Source organism: Neomonachus schauinslandi, chromosome 3 (genome assembly GCF_002201575.2).
Source record: "Neomonachus schauinslandi chromosome 3, ASM220157v2, whole genome shotgun sequence".
Classification (NCBI taxonomy): Eukaryota; Metazoa; Chordata; class Mammalia; order Carnivora; family Phocidae; genus Neomonachus; species Neomonachus schauinslandi.
In genome coordinates this window covers 72,776,929-72,798,927 of record NC_058405.1, presented here as the reverse complement: position 1 = coordinate 72,798,927, position 21,999 = coordinate 72,776,929, and the positions used below count along the sequence as shown (strand labels likewise).

Genomic DNA, 21,999 nt, shown 5'->3' with positions numbered 1-21,999 from the left:
TATAAAGGGTAAAACTGTTTTCAACTACTGTCTTATTGTACTGTTTGTTTAGATTTTGTGAAGAATGATAAAAATTCACTCTTGTACTACATCTTGAGACTTAAAGTAAAAATTGTTTAACTAGAGTGGGGTGGGGAGAGAGAGGGAGGAATAGTTTAGCCCTGCTGGATATTTTACTACAGGAACAAAAAGAGGTTGGGAATTTTGATGTACAATATTGACTTACTAGGAGGTGGGGTAGAAAAGCTGGTTATTTATCAATAGGACAGGACATTTACAAATGCTTCCATTCCATAAGTAGAATTCCATGGAGGGGCAAGGCTATCAAGAATGGAGGATCAACAAGGGGACATAACTGTTTTTTTTTTTTTTTTTTTTTAAAGATTTTATTTATTTATTTGACACAGAGAGAGAGAGAGAGAGAGACAGCGAGAGAGGGAACACAAGCAGGGGGGAGTGGGAGAGGGAGAAGAAGGCTTCCCGCTGAGCAGGGAGCCCGATGCGGGGCTCGATCCCAGGACCCTGGTGGTCGACCATGACCTGAGCCTAAGGCAGACGCTTAACGACTGAGCCACCCACGCGCCCCCCATAACTGTTTTTTTTTTTTTTAACTCTCACATTCTCAACATTGGTCTAGGAAAGGATTACTGGAAGCTAAGGAAAAGGGAAGAGGGCTGTTGCTTTTGTTTGCTTTGGAGTAGAGGGGTTTGGATCTTACAGATCTCAGAATTTTAGGGTAATAACTTTAGGGGTTAGTAAACATTTTCCATAAAAGTTTGTTTGTCCCTTTTATTTCTTCATCTTCTATTTGACTTCTCCGATTTCCTTAGCCCCCACTTTCAATCACCTATAGTTGTTATTAACCTAGCAGGTGTCTCCCCAACCCGGCTTTATTAGCTCTATTCCCATTTCAGTTCCCTTGAGTTCACATCCTTCACCTACACCAGTGATTCTCAAATGGGGGCAGTTTTGTCCCCTCGGGACATTGAAGATATATTTGGTTGTCACATCTGGGACTGTGGTGCTACTCGTGTCTATAGGTTAAAGTCCAGGGATGCTGCCAAAACATCCTACAATGCACAGGACTGCCTCCACAACAAAGAATTATCGGAAGTCTGTAGTTCTGAGGTTGAGAAACTCTAACCTGGATTACTGTGAGTCCACGGGTTTGTGTGCCTGTTTCCACTTTAATTTTCATTCAGAAGCTTTTAAGAGTTCCCCATTGCCCATGGACTGAAGTCTGATTGGCCATGGAATGAAGTCTAAAGTCCTTGGCATAGGATATAGAACAGTTTTTTTCATTGCTTTGAAGCCTCATCTTTTGCTCTTCAAGGTTAGCCCTCTCTAGAGGGTAGACTGATTACTTGAGCTTTTCACCTAACACCATAGTGCCTGTATGCCTCTGCATATACATTTTTCCTAGCCTACAGTACCTCTCTCTCCCTCCCCCCTCCATCTAGGCAAACTTACTCCTTCTTCAGAATTGCATTCACCTTCTCTGTGAACCCTTTGTCTCTGCCCTTTTGGTACCTTAATTATATATGCATTTATTGTATCACAGTGACTATGTTTTGTTTGCATGACTTTGTTTCCTACTATATTACATCCTCTTGAGGGAAAAGTGTGTGTTTTATTTATTACTGTATTCTAGTACTTAGAACAGTTCCTGATGCAAAGTAGTTTCTTAGATGTTTAGTGGAACCATACATTTTTTTCCCCAAGGGATAAATAATAATTTGGAAATTAGCTTACAGTTGAGATTTTATGGTAATTTATGTCCTGTGCAGTAATATGTAATCTTTTTGCCTCACCTTCATGCTTTGTGTTGCTGCTATCCCTTTTCAGATGTCATTTTGCCTTCTGTTGCTTATGATGGTAATTTAAATGGATTGATACTTAGGTCTTTCCATTCAGTATCACGTAGAAGGTTGTACTTCTGGATTAGATTTTAATCTCTTGCTATTTATTGAAGAAAGTTAAATCTATAATGGCACATGTTTGGGGATCTCTTCTGCCTAAGAGGAAAGGCGTTAGACTAATTATAGGTTTTTGAGGGTTGTGGTGGGGAGAAGAATGATGAATTCTTCTTTGGAAAAATGAGAAACATATAATGAGAGCTTTTGGGGTGGGAGAATGCTACATTGGATTTATTTAAATACTTTTTTTTCTGTGTTGCTTAGTACACTGCTGTAAGAAAATAAATTGTGCTATTGTAATGACCAGCTCAAAAGCAAGTCTGCATTTGTGAAGGATCTGAATACCAGAAGGTCATTTAAAGCAATAGTTTTCATGCTTTCAAATGTATGACTAGAATTTAGGTGCCCTTGTGGTAATCCTAGTTGATAGGTTGTTATTTTGTTTAAATAAATATTCTTTGATGTGTTGAACATTTCTGATAGGGTATTCTTTAGCCCAGACATTTTCTAAAATATAAATTTTAAACTAGTGAAAGCTTAATTAAGGTATAGTATTTCTGCTGTGTATCAAAGCCTTATAGTTGTGAGCTATATTACTAGAAATAACTTGCTTTAAAATTCTTTCATTTATAATATTGTTCTGATGGGTTCATTTTTATTCTCATCCACAAAAGTTGCTTGTGATGTAGACATAAAGAGTAATTGAATTGGTGCAAGAGTGCATAGAGATGGAAATATTTTAGCCTCATGAAACTTTATCCACTGCTATAATTATTGGGTTGGTAGTTTAGTTACCTTTCTTACGCAAGTTTAATTTTTTCCCCCCCCTTAAATCAAAGACTACTAACAGATGCCCATTTCTGTAGTTAGAATCTAATTTGCATAGGATGATTTCCATAGGCATTATTTGCAAGGTCATTTTGAAATTTAGAAATCAGGGTTTTCTTCAAATTAGTTGTCTCTACTGGCCAAAATTATATTTTATATATTTGCCTGGCTAGGACACTTTTTCTGAAGAAAGTTATTTTTAACTATTTGCTTTAGCAGACTTAAGACAGAACAGTGAGTAAACATAGATTTTCTTATTTCAGGTCTTAAATTAGTTACCTTCCCAAGAATGATCAGCATTCCTTAAAGGGAAAAATATATATAGAAATTCCCATAAAGATATAATTTAGTGCAAATTTACTATAAATAAGAGAGGTAAGGTGGAAACTATCATTAACTTTCACATATAAAAAAGCCCTGCCAACCTCTGGTAAGATTGTTTACTAACTTTATTATAATGTTTGCCAATGAGTTCATGCTTTTATTGGACAAGCTAAATATAATATCAATCTGTTTACATTACTAGTATACTTATAAGACCCATGAAAGTTGTATATTTTTTTTTAAAAATTTGAGCTTATTTCATTTAGTACCTTAAGTTGAATGCCCACTTAAGACACAATGACTTGTACTTTTGCCTAATGTGCATAGAATTTAAAAAATTAAAAAAAATCCATTCCTTAGGAATTAGCTCCTTCTTTTAAGTGGGGGTAGTTCCTCTTTAGGAAATAAGGTAGCAAAATGGAGCAGAAAAAGATATAGTTTGGAGAGTTTTTTTACCTGTATTTGGTGCCCTCGAAGCATTTCTTCATATTGCAGTGAGAATAGGTAAGTGCCAGTGGAAAAAATTCTGCAAAGCATTTAACTTTGCTGATAAGTTAATTTCTGTTCATTAAGTTTTTATAAAATTGAATTATAATGTATACTTCTAAAACATCTGTTGCTTTATATCAATATGTTGTTCAGCCTATTAGGACTGTGGGTTATTTTGGAGGTGTGTATTGAGGGCGGCGGGAGTTGGGAAATGGTGGGTGGTGATAAGGACGTTAGAGGGAGTGTCTTAGAAATTTTACTTGTTTCCTATTCCACCATTTCTGATATCATCTATATGTTAGTTATGTTAGTTTAGATTAGTGTGGGGGATGTTAGGAGTGGCTTGGTTTCTTTCCTTCTTTTTCCTAGCCAAGGAAGTATCGCCTGGGGATGCTGGAGGAGAGGCTAGTTCCGATGGGATCAAAGGCACGAAAAGCAAAGAACCCTATTGGCTGCCTTGCTGACAGGTGTAAATCAGGAGTACCCATCAATATGGTTTGGTGGAACAGAGTCACAGAAAACAATTTACAGGTAAAAATAATTTTATTAGACATTTTTTGAAAGTGAATATCTTGGTTGCTTTCTGTGTCTGTGTGGGGTGGTGGGTGTGAGATTGGATGGCTTAGTTGATATCCTTAGGTGATTTTTTTTTTTTTTTAAATCAAAGGAAGGTCAGTGGCCTGTTAACCAACTAAATGACTTTGGTGACTTTTTGAACTTTCTCTGCTTATAGTATACTTTCCTATTCTTTTATGAAATTTAGTTTTTCCCTTTTGGATTTTGTTAACAAAAAAGAGTTCAGTTATTTTAATACACAAAGTTATTCAGGGTACTATATTCAAAAATCATTACAAAATTTATTATGGAAAGCCTCATTTATTTGGACTCTGAATAACAGGAAGCTTCATGTGTTTACTTTTTGTACATTTTTACTAAATAAAAATTATATGTAAACAAACTTGTTAAGTATTGGCTCTAAAACCAACTTCAGTGGTATGCTGTCATAGAGTTAAGGCAGGTACATTTCAGTCTTTGACTCTCCCTTATCAATACTGAATAATGAAAATGGATTTTATAACTCAGAGAGTAGCTTTGAATAAGATTCTGAAGTACCTGTGAAATAATTTGAATTAGATTCAGTTTTAATTTGGATTATAGTTATTCTCATTTAAAAAAATTGGTAATGGTATAATATAGATCTATTAATCCAAATTTCAGTTTAGATGGAAGTAGAATATCTTTCTTCCCAAACTTTCTGAATACATGGGTATTTTTAATATATATTGCTAGCCAAAAGTCTGTAATCCCACACACATATACCACACACAGAAAAGCTATAACAAAGTTAACAACTTGGTTTTATTTCTGTCACCAACCTTGTGTTATGAAGGGGTTCCACAGTATTTTGGTCTGTTCAGTATTAATACCATAGCAATATCTATATTGCCTTGGGCATAAAAATAAAGGAGTTACTCCAAAAATATTACAAAGCATAGTATCTGCCCCAAATGAAGTTTTCATAGTATTTTGTAAAGGTAAGGAAAACCTGGGGAGGTGGGGAGGGGTCCACATCATGATACACTTAAAATTTCGTTGGAAAGTTTTGAATATGTCAATTATGAAAAGCAATATAGTTCACTGAATTTTTGTCTTTTTAGATTAGTAGGAGAGAGATTTGATGTGGATTGTTAGAATTATTTTTCAGTTTTAAGAAGTCTGAGAATAAATTGTACCCTAACTATATAAGAAGAGATACAAGTGGAACTGGAACTGCTTGTAGGCTGTGGGGTAAAACACTGATAAATGCATGGGTATAGCCGCTTGGCCTTTCCACAGCTGCCCATCTTATCCTGTTGCCAGCTTTTGAGGGACCTTTTTTTAGCCGAGCTTGAAAAATCGTTAGGTTACTCTAAGAATATATGCTAGAAATTATGTTTTTGTTTTTTTTTTTTAAAGATTTCATTCATTTATTTATTTGAGAGAGAGAGAATGAGAGAGAGCACATGAGAGGGGGGAGGGTCAGAGGGAGAAGCAGACTCCCCGCCGAGCAGGGAGCCCGATGCGGGACTCGATCCAGGGACTCCAGGATCATGACCTGAGCCGAAGGCAGTCGCTTTAACCAACTGAGCCACCCAGGCGCCCTAGAAATTATGTTTTATTTTTAATTAAAACAGGTTATAATAGATAAGCTTTTCAATGTGCGAAAGATTGAATTCGTGTTATCTGAATCTCCTATTTCAACTACTACTATTATTTTATCCTCAAATAGTTCTTTTCCTTTAAGGACATGAGGAATGCCTTAGTAGCTTGGTTTGGTATTGGAAGGACAGTGTCACCTCACAATATCAGTCACATGTTGAAGTATTGAAAAATGCCCATCTGGTGTCCATTACTATATTCATGGATTCCTAAACCAGGTACCTGGTGTTGTTTATGCAGAGCAAGGGGTATGTCCTTACCTTTTTTCTTTTCTTTCTTTTTTTTTTTCTGGGGTTTTTACCTTTTTGTTGTGTGAGAAAACTAATTCTTGTGAATCTATTCTTTTTTTTTTTTAAATATTTTATTTATTTATTTGATAGAGACACACACAGCGAGAGAGGGAACACAAGCAGGGGGAGTGGGAGAGGGAGAAGCAGGCTTCCCGCGGAGCATGGAGCCCGATGCCGGGCTCGATCCCAGGACCCTGGGATCATGACCTGAGCTGAAGGCAGACGCTTAATGACTGAGCCACCCAGGCGCCCCTATTTGTTACCATTTTTTTAAGTTTTGTATGATGCTTTTTAACATATTTGTCCACAAAAATTTTACACAATAAAAAAATATGAATAGCCAGATGTATTAATATTTCCTGTTTCATTTGTTTCCTTTCCTTTAAATCTTAGGTCTTCTTAATCCTAAGGTCAGAGAAATGTTTATTTGTATTTTATTTTAGTAATTATAGCTGTGTTTCTTAAATGGTTACCTTGTGCCAGGCACTGTGCTAAGCTCTTTACATATATTGTCTCTTTTGGTCTTCCTAATAGCTTATGAGAGAACATTACTATTAAATGAAGAAACATCTTCAGAGAAGCTAAGTAACATTAAGGTTAAATTGTAGTCAGTAGAGGAGCAGACATTTTAACCCATGTTTGTCAGACTTTAAATTCTCTTAACTCTATGTGAAATACCCTCTATTGAACTAGAGCTGTGGTTGGCTTAATTATCTAACTCGTTAACTGAACTTCTGTAGGGCAGCTTGTTTTTGGATGAGAGTGCATACATATTTTCTATCCATGGATTTTAACTTATGCATAACTGCAGGATTGGTAAGGTCAGTCCTTTTTCCTTATGATTCCATCTGATTCTCAGTGACCTTTAATTACCTTTCTTTCTAGAACTGCAAACATTTCTTCACATTGATTTCTTAGTGTTAAGCTAACATCTTTAGAAGTTTTTCCACTTCTGAAATCAAAAGATAACCAACAAAACCCTTATACCAAAAACAGCAACAGAAACTTTCTCTGAAGGTTTCCACCTGAATCATTCATAATTGCATTTATTCTCTTCAGTGTTGGGTTTCTTTCAAGAGCTCCCATCTTTTAGTACTTAATAATCTTTTTATTTATTTTCCATCAAGAATCTCATGATACAAGAGAGCCTGTTTACCACATTTGTAAAACAGTGATTCATGCTTTCATTTAAAACATACATACAAAAATACATATATGTATATATAAAATACGCTAATTAAAGAATCAAAGATATTTATTGTTTTCCTTAGTTTTTCATAGTGTGGTGAAGGCTAAATTTATTTTTCACATGGCTCTTTGAAATACTGATAATATTCATGAGGTCTCCATTACTATGTTTGTGGAGTTCCCGGTCGAGGACGCTTGAAATTGATTCTATTCTTTTCTCTGATTTCTTTACCACCCATTTATTCTTTCAGTGTCTGCAGTTTGGTATCATCAAAATTTGCTGAAATTGGGGCACCTGGTGGCTCAGTTGGTTAAGCGTCTGCCTTCGGCTAGGGTCATGATCCTGGGGTCCTGGGATCGAGCCCCACGTCGGGCTCCTTGCTTGGCAGGGAGCCTGCTTCTTCTCCCTCTCTCTGTTCTCCCCCCACCCTGCTCGTGCTCTCTCTCTCGCAAATAAATACATAAAATCTTAAAAAATTTTTTTTGCTGAAATTGCTCTCAAAATTTGTCAGAAATCTCCTTAATTACCAAATAGAGCAGTTTTATCCAGTACTTAAAACTGCTGGCCACCTCACTATTTTTGAAACTTTCCTTTTTGCAGTCTTGACTCTTTGTTTTACCCCTAGCTCCTCGTGAGCTCCTGTTCTTGGCTCACTCATTCTTTGCTTTCCCTTGTATGCCTAAGACCTAAAATCTTATTTCTATTAGGACTGTCTTCTAAGTTAAAGACTCAGATTTTTTGTGCTTTCTGGTATCTTTGCATGTAGGTATGTATCCCACTTGTCCCTGCAAATTTGGTATATCTAAAACTTGCGCATTTTCCTATTTTCTAAATCTGTTTCTTTTGTAGTTCTTCTTTAATGACTTTATCATCTTCCCAGTCCAGTCACTGAGGCTACATATCTTTTTTTTTTTTTAAGATTTTATTTATTTGCAAGAGAGAGAATGAGAGACAGGATGAGAGGGAGGAGGGTCAGAGGGAGAAGCAGACTCCCTGCTGAGCAGGGAGCCTGATGTGGGACTCAATCCTGGGACTCCAGGATCATGACCTGAGCCGAAGGCAGTCGCTTAACCAACTGAGCCACCCAGGCGCCCTGAGGCTACATATCTTAACTTCTCCCCTGTCATCTCTCACATTCTACCATTTATTATAAGAAGGAAACTATTGAAGTTTGTTAATTGAAAGACAGTACATTGGATAATTTATTTGCCATCATATTAAGGCTTTGCCACAATAATGCCATATTATCCCCATTTGACAAACAATGTAAGTTGCAATTTAGAAAAACTTAATTTTTTTTTTTTAAGATTTTATTTTTTAAGTAATGTCTACACCCAGTGTGGGGCTCAAACTCAACCCTGAGATCAAGAGTCACACGCTCCATTGACTGAGCCAGCCAGGCCTCTAATCCCTATTCTTTAAAATTCTGTAGTATCTTCCTCTTCTTTCCTTTTTTAACACTACTGACAGTTTATACCCTAAGGGTATCTTCTGTATAATTTTTGTCTAATCCCCTGGGATCTGTTTTACTTATCTAGGGCTATCTCTCTAACCATTCACACATACTAAATTCTAATCAAATGGAATCTTCCATATATCATATAATATGAAAATATGAAATACGTTGTCAGTTCTCTGTATCTTTGTATCTCTGTACTGTTGTTAACAGAGCCTGAAAAAAAAATCTTTCCTCCTTTTTCCTTCAAGAGTTAACTCAAATACTACCTTCTCTGTGAATACTTGCCTGAAAGAATTTTTTTTTTTTTTTACTGTTTCTATAATACTTGGTGGTGTTTAAGAGTTATTTCATTGTTTTATATTAAGTTTCTTTACCTGTTTGCCTTTTCCCACTGGATTGTAAATATTTGAGACTGAGCATGTATTTATTACTATTTTTGTACCCTTAATGTATTTTGTCTCTAAATGTTACTGTTTAATTTCCTTTTATTAGGCAATATATGTAATTTGTGGTAATTTATTCTAATACTTTTATATAATTAAAAAAATTTGATCATAGGTTCTGGGATTTATAGCTACCATATTACTATTGCTTAGTTGTATTATCACAACTGATTTAGAACAGAGGATAGTGATTTCTTTTGAAATGTTAGAGAATCTTCTATATTTTTAAAACTCAAAGTTTAACATTTGTCCAAGTATTCTTGATATTTTCTAATCTTCTGATCCTGGTAGTAGTCTTAATTACTTCTTGACGTTGTTAAGTCACAGGGCTTCTCCATTTTGTATTTTTCTCATGATCTTAGCCCAAACACCAAGCAGATGGTAGATGGAAGGTCACCAGAGACTCCACATCAGGAGTACTTTATTTTACCTAAGTGTAAATTCTCTTTATCTTTCTTCAGTCTTTGCCTAGGTTGTTTACCCATTTCTCTGCCTGACCAATCTATATGTCAATTTCCAAATTTTTTATTTGTTCTATGATTATATAGTTCAAATGCCATTGTTTAGGATTGAAATACTTTATCACTTACTTACAGAATTGTGAAGATTCAGATTTCCAAGCACACAGTAGATATTAAATAAATTTGCATTCCATCAGTTTCACCCTATCACTCCAAAACTCGGTCTTTGTTTATATTTATTTAGGGTGCTATTAGTTATATTCAGATGCAATGTGACATCATGGTATGTATGTGTGTGTGTGTATATATATATTTTTTATATATAGGATGGGACAGTAACATTAATTGTCTTTTAGGGGCTCACATTTTAATGCTAACTCTCTTGAATATTTTTAAAAATTAATTTAAAAATGCCCCCCCCCCCTTTTTTTTTTGAAGGGATAACAGTGTGTTCTCATCTTTCCCATAAGACTAAGGTGTTAAGGGGCGCCTGAGTGGCTCAGTCAGTTAAGCGTCTAACTCTTGATTTTGGCTGGAGTTGTGATCTCCATCAAGCCCCATGTCGGCCCCTGCTCTCAGCAGAGAGTGTCCTTGAGGATTTTCTCTCTCCCTCTGCTCCTCCCCCTGCATACATGCTCGCTCTCTTTCTCTCTCTCTCAAATAAATAAGTCTTAAAAAAAAAAAAAAAGGATTAGGTGTCAACTGGAATAAAAGGATGGGAAGTGCATGGCTTTGTTAACTTCTCAGGGTATTGCAGGTTAAGATTTGCCTAAAAGTAATGACAGGTTAAATAAAATCATATTCATTTTGTCTCAGACTTTTGGAAATAATGGGTTATAGATCATAAATTATTAGTGTTGTTTTAGCTTACCCCCAGAGTGATGTAAGTGAATGAGAATGGTTGGACTGTTGGCTGTATTAGGAGATTCATACTTGTCAACATCTCTTTTGATGGCATTTGCTCGCCTTGTGGTCTGATTAAATGGCATTTCTTGTAAGAAGTATTTAATTAGAAGAATGCTCACATTAAGATCTTTTGGCCCACAAATTCTCCTGTGAATTCTAGTTGCTTGTTACTGGTGCTTTTAAGATCCCAGAGAGGTTTTTGAAACTCACCAGATATATCTCAATCTTTAGTTACTTGCTGAGTTTTAGTGTTACTTCAGGTGATTTCTAGACTTTAGGCCCTAGGAGATGGGATTGTTTGGGCTTTAGAATGGAATGGATTGGAATTTTTAAGGTTAAAACTTAAACCTTCTACTCAGGGTTCCTCAGGACTTTGAAGAGTTCTAGAACTGTGGTGCAGGTAAAATGGTATTAGTATGTATACACTGCTTTCTGACCCCCAGACCCACTTCTTTTCTCCTTTATAGCTGCTGTTCTAAACCTTTAACACTGTTCTCAAACCTACTCACCCCTTCTTTGTCACTTTTGAGTAAATGACTTGTGTATTTCACAGGAGGGAAAAAGGGCATGAGAATGAATTGTCTCATTTGGCAGCTTTTAACGTGTGGGCAGCATTTTCATTCATAACTTTCCTTACTGTTTTTCCTCCTGTCTCAGACAAACAGTTGTTCCTTTACTATGTTCATCAGAATCTGTCTTTATTACCTCTAACAATTTATTCTGTTATTTATCCCTTTTCAGATTTAGGACATGTCTCCCTCAACAATGATTTCTTTCTCCTAGCTTGTGAATATGCCATGTTTAAGTTTCTTTCACTCTGGGACCCTGGGAGTAAGGAATGCTAACTGAGGAAATGTTCTAGGGTCAGTATGTTTGGGAAACTGCGATAAAATTTGAGAAATGCTTACTACTTACTGTTGCTACTTTTTTTTTTTTTTAAAGATTTTATTTATTTATTTGAGAGAGTGAGAATGAGAGAGAGTACATGAGAGGGGGGAGGGTCAGAGGGAGAAGCAGGCTCCTCGCTGCGCAGGGAGCCCGATGCGGGACTCGATCCCGGGACTCCAGGATCATGACCTGAGCCGAAGGCAGTTGCTTAACCAACTGAGCCACCCAGGCGCCCTGTTGCTACTTTTTTACCTTTAATTCATCCCTCAATTCCCATTGTTTTGCCATTCACTTTCACCAGTTCTGTTGAAACTCTTTTTGATAAGGTTACCTAACTATCAAAAGTACCAGTTCTTATTTGATCTCTGATGGGTTTGACATTGTTGACCATTCCTCTTTCTTTGAATTTAGCTCTTAGACTGTTCTTTGTTAGTCTCTTTTGAGGACCTCTTGTCTGTTACCTTGCCCTCAGGAACTCTCCCAAGCTCTGTCCTTCACTCTCTTCTCATTTATTCCACACAGTGCCCCTCAGGGATCTCAGCAGATCTTTATTACTTCAGCTACTCCCTATTCATAGTCAACTTTCAGGTTTTTTTTTTTTTTTTTTTTTTTAAGCCCCTCAGTCCTTTGCATTCACTCTGAGTACTAGCTTCTTCAGAACATTTTCATTTATATGGCATAAGAGTTTGAAAATTCATTATGTCTAAAACGAACATCACATCTTTTCCTTTAAACCTGTTTTATTCACACATGTCTGTACAGACTAATTCACAACTATGTGCCTGCTTTCTGTCTTGGTTTTTTATATCACCCAGTTGTCTGACTAGTGAGTTTTTCTTGCCTCCTCCATCTTCCTTATCTGTCACATCATTCAGCCACTAGGTTCTATTGATTGGGCTACTTTGAAATTGTCTTCACTTTTTAATATTACTGAGTTATAATTTAGGTCTACCTTCATTTCTTATCTGGATTGTTATTATTGTATGACTGTTATTATCTGGTTTCCTGCTTCTAGTCTTAACTTTCAAACCACTACCTGACTGATTATCTGATCTTGTTTTTTTTACCTTTGTCATTAGAATAAATTCAGATCCTTCAGAAAGGTATCCAAGGTGTACCTATTGATCTCTCTCCTGATAAATGCTGTAGACCTACTGAACTATTTGTAGTACCATGAAGAGTACCATGCTCTTTCTGCTTCTTTCTTTGAACATTGCTTTGCTTGCTGTGCCCTTTTCTCTATCTTGACTCAGCAAACTTGTCTTTTAGGAATCATTTCGGGCATCTAGTCTTATGACCTAATTAGTTAGCATTAAGCATTTGTTCACTTTTCCCTAGCACTTATGTTGCTGTAATTAATGTATATATAACTTGTCTTAAAGGCTAACAGTATATGGCACACTGTGATACTTAATATTTTTTGATATCTGGGTGTTCTGAGCTCTTGGGATTGCAGAATTTGGTTCAGGATACATTTACCTGTGAAATGCCCATCTGTGAGCTTCTAGAACACAGTGCCTATGTTATATAGATTTTTCTTCTCCACAGTGCCTAGCACAGTGCCTAGCACAGTATCTTCTATGTATTAGTTATTCAAATAATTGAATGAATGAACCTGGATTAGTGATTATCTATATTTGTTCTGATGGTAGTCCTGAAATTTAATGCTTTGTGCAGTTTCTTAAAATTTTCTTTGGTACAGTTTCATGACAAAAAATATCATTATGGAAAAATGTTTGAAAAATCTTAATATATCTTTTATCTTGTGACTGAATATGACAGAGTTCTTGGTTATAGAGAATGCCTCTAAGTAAATCTTTCTTACTGTGCAATGTGGCAAATAGGTTTCACTATTATATACCTTTGAATAGAAACTGTGCATAGATATAGAAAATAGTTGTAACTATATAGGTATTCTTGCCTATATAGTAATTCTTGCCTCTTTGGAATGCTGTGATGGTCTCATTGTCCTGGACTACTCATTAACTGACCTGAATGGGTATTTTTATTTTTTTTAGGGAGAGTAATTTTTTTTTAAGCTTTCTTGAGATAATTGACATATAAATAGGTAGAAGAATATTGAGCTAGGAGATAATGCCTCTTTGACCATTAATGATTACTGCTATTGGGGAACTTGTAACATATAAATAACTTTCAAGTGGAAAGGGAGCAGTTTACCTGTTTTTTGTTTGAAAATGTGTTCTATCCACCACACACAGATTTTGCTTTTTTATATACATTGATTCTATTGGTCTCAATTTAAATATTGCATTTTTTATGTGAGTTCTTGTGTAACAGCATGCTGTTCAGTGATGATATGCAAAGAAAAGGGAACTGTGTAAGTGACTTTATGATTAACAATCTTAAACTTTCTTACAACTTTTTTGTAAAAATTATATATACTTAATGGAAAAAATTCAGATACTATAGAGAAGTACAAAGAAGGAAGCAAAAATGCCTCCAGTTTCCTCACCACCCAGAGATGACATCTCTCTTAACATTTTAGTGAGCTCTTCAGTTAGCATCCTTTTATATACATGTGCCTGTGTGCACACACATTTTTCCTTTCCCCTTCTTCCCTTTCTCTTAGGCATAAGTATACCATTTTACAGAAATAGCTGTGTAGTATAATTGCTGTATTTTAGCCTAATTTTTATTTTATTTTTACTCACTGGACCTCCCTCCCTGGTAAATAGAAATATATCAATTCACATGATTTTTAATGGCTGCACGCTGTTGTAGGGACTAAAATTCACATGACTGAATCCCTATCAAGAGATATTTTAGTCACTTCCTTTTTTAAAAAACAATCATAAATTTAAAAAAATACATGCAAAACTTAATTTTTTTCTACATACGTGATTTTCTCCTTAGCTCTAGTTCCTAGATGTGGGAGTACTAGGGCAGCTTATTTTTCATTTTGATGCATATTATCAAGCTGTTCTCAAGAACAGTGTTTAGGGTATTACCTATTTATGACAAACTTCGTAAAGGATGGGACTAATGAGTACTTTTTTTGGAAATTTATGTTTCCATAGTTTCAAGCTATTATATATAATTACTTTTGCTGAGCTTGTGAAAATTTTTCTGTTTAACTCTACCATAATATGAAGCTTATTACTAATTGATTTTCACTTGTAGGTTCTCATCTACTGATGCTACTTTACTCTAAAGATAGCCAAATTATAAATAGGAGAACTTCAGTTTAAAACAAAACTGAAATGCATCTCTTGGAAGCATTAGTAATCAATTTTCTTCCATGGTCTTCACCAATTTGACTCTAATTTATTTAGAAATCGTATTTCCTCTATTGGGGTGTTTATCAGAGGGCCCAAATTGCTTCAGAAAAATTTTAAATTGAGATACTAGACTAATTTTCACAGTAGTAGTATTTTAGATGTTAACTTCTAACTTACAAGGTGAAATTTTGCTGGTCTTAAACAGGTTAGTTCCTGAAAAACCCAGAAGTTGAGTATATTTTGATAATAAATTTTAAATTGACTGTATTTGGATATGCTTGAAATATAAGGGGAAATAACAACCCATTAAATTCAAAAAAAAATCTTGTAGAAGTGTGAACTTGGAGGGTCTGGTTAGCCATTTGACTTCTCCTTTCCATTTCACCCTGTTCCTCTTTATTCTGTATTATTTATGAACACTGAAGACTGGTAAAAATAGCTCTGAATGGGGCTGTTCTTTATGTCCTTGAGTCTCATCTTTTTATGCCTTTATAGATCATTTTATCAAGGCAAAATACTTGCCAATTCCTGCCTTTTTCCCTCATTTTCAGTATCCCCTCTTTTACCTACCCAAATAATTCACTACACTTTGCCCTTGCCAGGAGACAGACAGACAGACACAGACACAGACACACACAGACACACACACACACACACACAGACACAGACACACACACACACACACACACACACCCACCCACCCCTTGGACATAAATCTTTTGAATTAGTCCCAACTGGACTCTTTTGTTAACTCCAAAGAGAGAAGAATAGTAGTGAAGATGGTATATTGGAGTAGGTTTTAGAAAAAAAGATAAGGCTAAGATTAATATCAACATTTCATATCCTGTTTTTTTTTAAATTTACTTAATTCAGTCAAGAACAGTGGAGACTTGATCTGTTCAATCTAATTGGATTTCATCAGTGAAGTCATTAAACAAAACTTCCCCTTCTCTTCTTTTCTTCCCACTTTCCCTTCCTCTTTTTCCTCCTCTTCTTCCTTTTCTTTTTTTTCTGCTTTTCTCTCTTACTCTCTTTAATCCTGGTTGCAAAATAGAAGATGGATTGGAGTTGAGCAAGATTGGAGTCTAGTTGGTCCATTGGGATGATGTTGCAGTAAACTTGAGTAGAGGTGATGGTGGTGTAGACTAGGGCACTGATGGTGACATAGAAATAGTTGAATTTGAGAAATATTTAGGATGTAGAATAGATATCATGATTTGATGCTTCAAAGATATCTGCATTATCAAAAAGATAGTTAGCTGTGGTATAATTTATCTGTTTAGGAAAGAGATGATACAGAAGACACAACAAAACTTGAAAAGAAAAACCAGCTTAATAGGGAGGTGATAGATTTGCTCACAAATTGTTTGAAATGATAGTTGCAAAGCACCTCTTTACTAATGAGTGCCTAAACAAAACGAGGAGTTGGCTAAATTTTATTTATTGATCAAATTAGGGATACCTTATGTTTTAAAAACATCACTACTAGATTTGTTTTCTGGCCAAGGTGGAAGAATAGGTGTTGGATTTACCCTCCAGAAACAGCTAAAAAACTGAACAAAGTATATGAAATAACAGTTTTCAAGACATTAGATATCAGACAGTGGAGGACAATCATCCCTGATAGATGGGAAACAAAGGTGAGCCTAGCTTACCACTTGGAGGGTTTCTAGGCCTGGTGCATGGAACGGGAACTCAGGTGGAGCCTACTGATCTATTTAATTGAGGAGACCAAACTGGAGGTTAACAGAAGGTTATAGTTCACAAGAAAAAGTACTGATGAGTAGAGAGTTCATAAACAGAAGGAACTATAGTAGACACTTGCAAAGTTCCCGTTGAGTCTTCAGCTGAGTACTGAGCAGAGGGTATGAGTGAAGAGGCTATTTGAGCTGGAAGAAGAAATTCCTAAAAAGATCACAGGAGATAATTCTCAGAGTTCATACAGGACCAGCTGTAGTTCCTATTCTCACCAGCCAAAATGGAAAACATCATGATTTATGAAGCACCAGTAATGTAATGGGAAGTCTTTTGCCTAGTAGTGGGGCCAAATTATTGTCTTAAAATAAATGCTGCCCTGGCCCTTCCTAATGAAGTTTAAAAGCAAGACCTGAAGGATCAGACTACTTTTTAAGCAGTTTATGACGGAGAACAAAGCTCAAGAATTTTTATAGGAATATTAAAAAAAGTACCTAATACCCAACAAGATAAAAATAGCAATATTTGGCATCTAATAAAAAATTAGTAGGCATGCAAACACTACTAGACATACAAACACTCAGTGAGTCTGAAATAATTTTTTAAAAAAGGAAAATAAACACTTCTTTCAAACATACAAGAGTTGAAGGATTCACCACCAGCAGATGTGTACTTCAGTAGATATTAAAGGGAGTATTTTAAGCAGATGGAAAACAAAAGCCTGTGGAAATCAGAATCTATACAAAGAGATGAAGAACCCTGGAAACACATACTACATGAGTAAATATAAGAAACTTTCCCCCTTAGTTAATCTCTTTGAAAAATACTTGTTCAAAGCAAAAATAGTAACAATCTCTTATTAGCTTTATAACATAATAGATTTAAAATATGTGTTGACAATAGCATAAAGTCTGGGAGAGGAGAAATGGAAGTATAATATTGTAAGCTTGCTATACTATATGTGAAATAGTTTAAGACTGGATTATAGTTGGTGTTAGGAACTGAATTTTGTCTCCCCTAAATACGTATGTTTAAGCCCTAACCCTTAATGTGACTCTATTTGGAAATAGGGCCTTTAAAGAAATAATTAAGGTTAAATGTGGTCATAAGGATGGGGCCCTAATCCAATATGACTGATGTCCTTAGAAGACAAAGAAATACCAGTGGTGCACGGGCACAGAGAAAAGGCCTATTGCTGTGAGGGCATGGCAAGAAGTTCGCTGTCTGCAAGCCAAGGAGAGAGGCCTCAGGGAAAACTGCCTCTGCTGGCACCTTGATCCTAGATTCTCACCTTCTAGAACTGTGAGAAAATAAATAAATTTCTGTTGTTTAAACTGCTTGGTATATGGTATTTTGTTATGACCCTAGACAAAGATAGTTGGTGATAAGTTAAATATGTATATATATATTATAAAACTTAAGGCAGCCACTGTAATAACACAAAAGAGTTATAGCTAATAAGCTCAGAGAAGAAATAAAAAGAAATTTAAAAAATCATTTAATTCCAGAAGAAGGCAGGAAAAGGAAAAGGGGAACAAAGAACAAAGAGAACAAATAGAAAAGTAGCAAGGTAGTAGTTTTGAATCTACCCATATTAATAATCACATTAAATGTAAATAGCCTAAATGTCCCAATAAGAAGGCAGAGATTTTCAAATTATATTTAAAAAAAAAAAAAAAGAGCAAGATCCAACTATATGAAACTGACAAAAACCCCACTTTAAACATAAAGCCAAAAATAGGTTTAAAGTTATACCATGCACTAGTCAAAAAAGACTTGTGTGTGTGTATTACTAGTATCATATACCATATATAATAGTATGTATACTATAATATATAGTTTAATTATAGTAATATACTACTGTATATTATCAGTCTATACATAGTGTGTATATATATGTGTGTGTGTATATATATATATATATGTAGATAGTGTAGTAATACAGTTGGTTCTGGAACAATGTAGAGGTTGGGGTGATAACTCCCCATGCATTTGTAACGGAGTGCCTCGGTAGCTCAGTTGGTTTAGCGTCTGCCTTCGGCTCAGGTCATGATCCCCGGGTCGTGGGATCGAGTCCCATATCAGGCTCTCTGCTCAGTGGGAGCCTGCTTCTCCCACTCCCTGCCGCTCCCCCTGCTTGTTCTCTCTTTCTCTCTGTCAAATAAATAAATAAAATCTTTAAAAAAAAAATCGTTGTATAACTTTTGACTACCCCAAAACTTAATGACTGGTAGCCTTCTGTTGACTGGAAGCCATACTGATAATATAAACATTGGATTAACACACATTTTGTATGTTATATGTATTATATGCTATATTCTTACAATAAAGTAAGCTAGAGAAAAGAAAATAATAAAATCAAAAGAGAAAATACACTTATAGGTACTGTACTGTATCGAAAAACTCTGTGTAAGTGGTCCTGCACAGTTCAAACCCATGGTTATTCAAGAGTCAACTGTACATATAGTACACTGATATATACTGTGTATATAACATACCTGAGGTAGTTATATTCACATCAGACAAAGTAGGTGTCAGAGCAGAGAATATTATCAGGAACAAAGAGAATTATTTGATAAAGATAAAGGGACGTTCATTAAGAGCATGGATGTACCATTTTTCAGTGTGTATGTACCTAATAATAGGGTTAAAATATGAATATGTGAGACAAAGACTAATAAGAGTTGCAAGGAGAAGTAGACAGACAGTGATAGGGATTTCAGTACTCCTCAGTAGTAGAGGGAGACAAAAACAGTAAGAATATAGGAGATTTGAACAACTCTATCAATTTGACATTTATGGAAAACTCTGCCCCCAAACAACCAAATACATATTCTTTTGAAGTGCACATAAAACATTGACTTAGACCAATTCTGGGTCATGGAACAAGTCTCAATACATTTATAAAAGGATTCAGGTCAGACAAATATGTTCTCTGACCACGATGTAATTAAGATAGAAATCAATAACAAAGATATTTGGAGAATCTTGAAGTATTTGGAAACCGAATAACACACTTCTAAATTATATGTGGGTCAAAGAAGAAATAGGGAAAGCAGAAAGTATTTTGAAGTGAATGAAAATGAAGACATGTCTAAAGTTGTGGGATGCTGCAAAAACAGTAATGAGGGAGATTTATAGCGCTAAATGCTTATAGTAGAAAAGAAGAAATGTTCTTAGGTCAGTGACCTCAGCTTCTACCTTAGGAAACTAGAGAAAGAAGAACAAATGCAGCCCAAATTTGGCCCCCCAAAAGATAAGTTCATGTCCTGATCTCTGGAACTTGTGAATTCTACCTTATTTAGACAGTCTTTACATTTGTAATTAAGGATTTGGAGATATCTTCCTGAATTACTTAAGTGGGCCCAGAACAATGGCAAGTGTCCTGGTAAGACAGAGGCAGAGGGAGATTATACACAGGAGAAGGTGATGTGAGGACAGAGACTAGAAACAAGTGATGTGGTGCAAGCCAAGGAATCTCAAGAGAATGCTGGCAGTTACCATAAGCTAGGAGAGAAGCGTGGAATGGATTCTGCTCCAGTGCATTTGTACCAACAACTTAATTTTGGACGTATGGTGTCCAAAAAGTGGAAGAGCATACATTTCTGTTGTTTTAAGCCATCAAATTTTTGGTAATTTGTTACCAGAAAACTGGTACATATGTACTAGCAACAAATAATAGTACATTGAAATTTTAAAAATTATGTAATTTATGATAATATCAGGAATATAAAATAGGGATCAATCTGACAAAGGTCTGAGGATCTGTAATTGAAAACTTTGAAACATTCCTGAGAAGAATTCAGTAAGACCTAAATAAATGGAGACATGTATCATGTTCATGGATCTGAAGACTCATTATTGTTAAGATGTTGATTCTTACCAAGTTGATCTATAGATTTGTGTAATCTCAAATAAGTAGTTGATTTTCATCAAAGTAGCAAAGGCTGTTCAGTGGAGGAAAAATGATCTGTTTAGCAAACAGTGCTAGAATAATTGAGTATATGCAAAAAATATTAGACCCATACCTCACACTTTATAAAATTAACTCAGAGTGGAACTTAGACCTACATGTAAAACATGAAACTAAAAAATTTATAGAAGAAAACGCATAATATCTGTGACCTTTGGTTAGGCAGGTATTTCTTAGATGCAACACCAAATACATGACTCTTAAACATTTTTATAAACTGCACTTCATCAAAATTTAAGAACTTCAGTTCTTTGAAAGATACTACTGTTAAGACAGTGAAAAGACAAATTATAGACCTGGAGAAAATATTTGTATATCACATATCTGACAAAGGACTTCTATCCCAAACTGTCAAAATTCCATAATAAAAAACAAATCCAATAAAAATGGTCAGAAAGTGTGAACAGACATTTTGTGATAGAAGACACAGAGTGGCAAATAAGTCATTTGGAAAAATGCAAAATAAAACCACATTGAGATACTACACATCTATTAAAATGTCTAAAATATAAAAGTCCGACCAAAGCACATGTCCCCGAGTACATAGAGCAACTTGATCTCTGCACAGAGTGCTGGTGGACGTATTAAAATAGTACAACCACTTTGTGAAACAGCTTACCAATTTTTTAAAAGGGTTAAATATACACATACCGTATATATCCAAGCCATTTTCCAACAATAATGAAACATATCCACACAAAGACTTGTACCTGAGTGTTCTTTGCAGCTTTGTTTTTAATAGCCAAAAACTGGAAACAACCTTTGTCCATCAGGTGGAAAGATAAACAAGTTGTGGTATATTGATGTTCTTGAATATTAATCAGTAAAAAAGAATGCAGTATTGATAAGAATACCAGTGACATTAATGAATCTTAATGTTGCCAAGAGAAAGAAGCTGGGTAAAAAACCAGCGCATAAATATGTATGTAAGATTCATTCATATTATTCTAGAAAATGCAGATTAATCTATAGTGACAGAAAGCTGATCTGTGGTTGCCTCAAGACCGAAGTAGGGGAGTAGAGAGGAATGGGAGGGAGGTACTTGAAAGAAGCTTGTGGCAACTTTTTGGCATGACGCATATATTCATTATCTTGATTTGGATAATGGTTTCTTGATTGTCTACCTATGACCAGAGTTATCAAAGTTTACATTTTAAATATGTGTGGCTTATTTATATGTCAATTGTATCTAAATAAAGCTGTTAAGAAAAAGTTAGCAGGTCAGGTTTCATTCAGAGAGTAGAAAGATTACTGATAGCAACTTAAGCCATTAAGACAAGTAAGTTGAGCTCATTATAAGAATCTTTACCATGGAAGGTCTTTAATGGGTTTTATGGGTTTACTATGTGATATTTAAAAACCTGAACAATACTCAAGAACATTAATGGTTTCTCAGTCATATGTCACCTTAAGACAACTTTTTCTTACCTTTTTGACATATTTGCAGTGAAATATTACATAAGACTTTGTATTCTATTTTCATTTAATGCAAACTTCCTGTTTTTCTACTTAATTTTAAAAACATAGTTAATGGTTGTACTTTTTATTTTGTTGCACCATTTATTAATTCAGTCCCTTAATTTATGGGACTAATTTATTGTGGTCTTAAGTGTTCTGTTTGTAGTGGAGTCCAGCAGAGTATTAAATACTGAATTTTACTTTAAAAGTAACAGTTTCCATGGAATCATGTAATAGTAGAA

General features: G+C 35.2%; 1 protein-coding gene across 3 annotated transcripts in view; it reads left to right on the top strand.

Annotated features, from left to right (window-relative positions):
- Positions 1 to 21,999, top strand: part of PAN3 (poly(A) specific ribonuclease subunit PAN3) — a 129,987-nt gene that overhangs the window by 33,349 nt on the left and 74,639 nt on the right. For all 3 annotated transcript variants that reach the window (XM_021678341.1, XM_021678339.1, XM_021678342.1), the window contains exon 5: positions 3,927 to 4,088. In XM_021678341.1, coding sequence (XP_021534016.1) covers positions 3,927 to 4,088 — 162 coding nt within the window. The remainder of the gene's footprint in view (positions 1 to 3,926; positions 4,089 to 21,999) is intronic.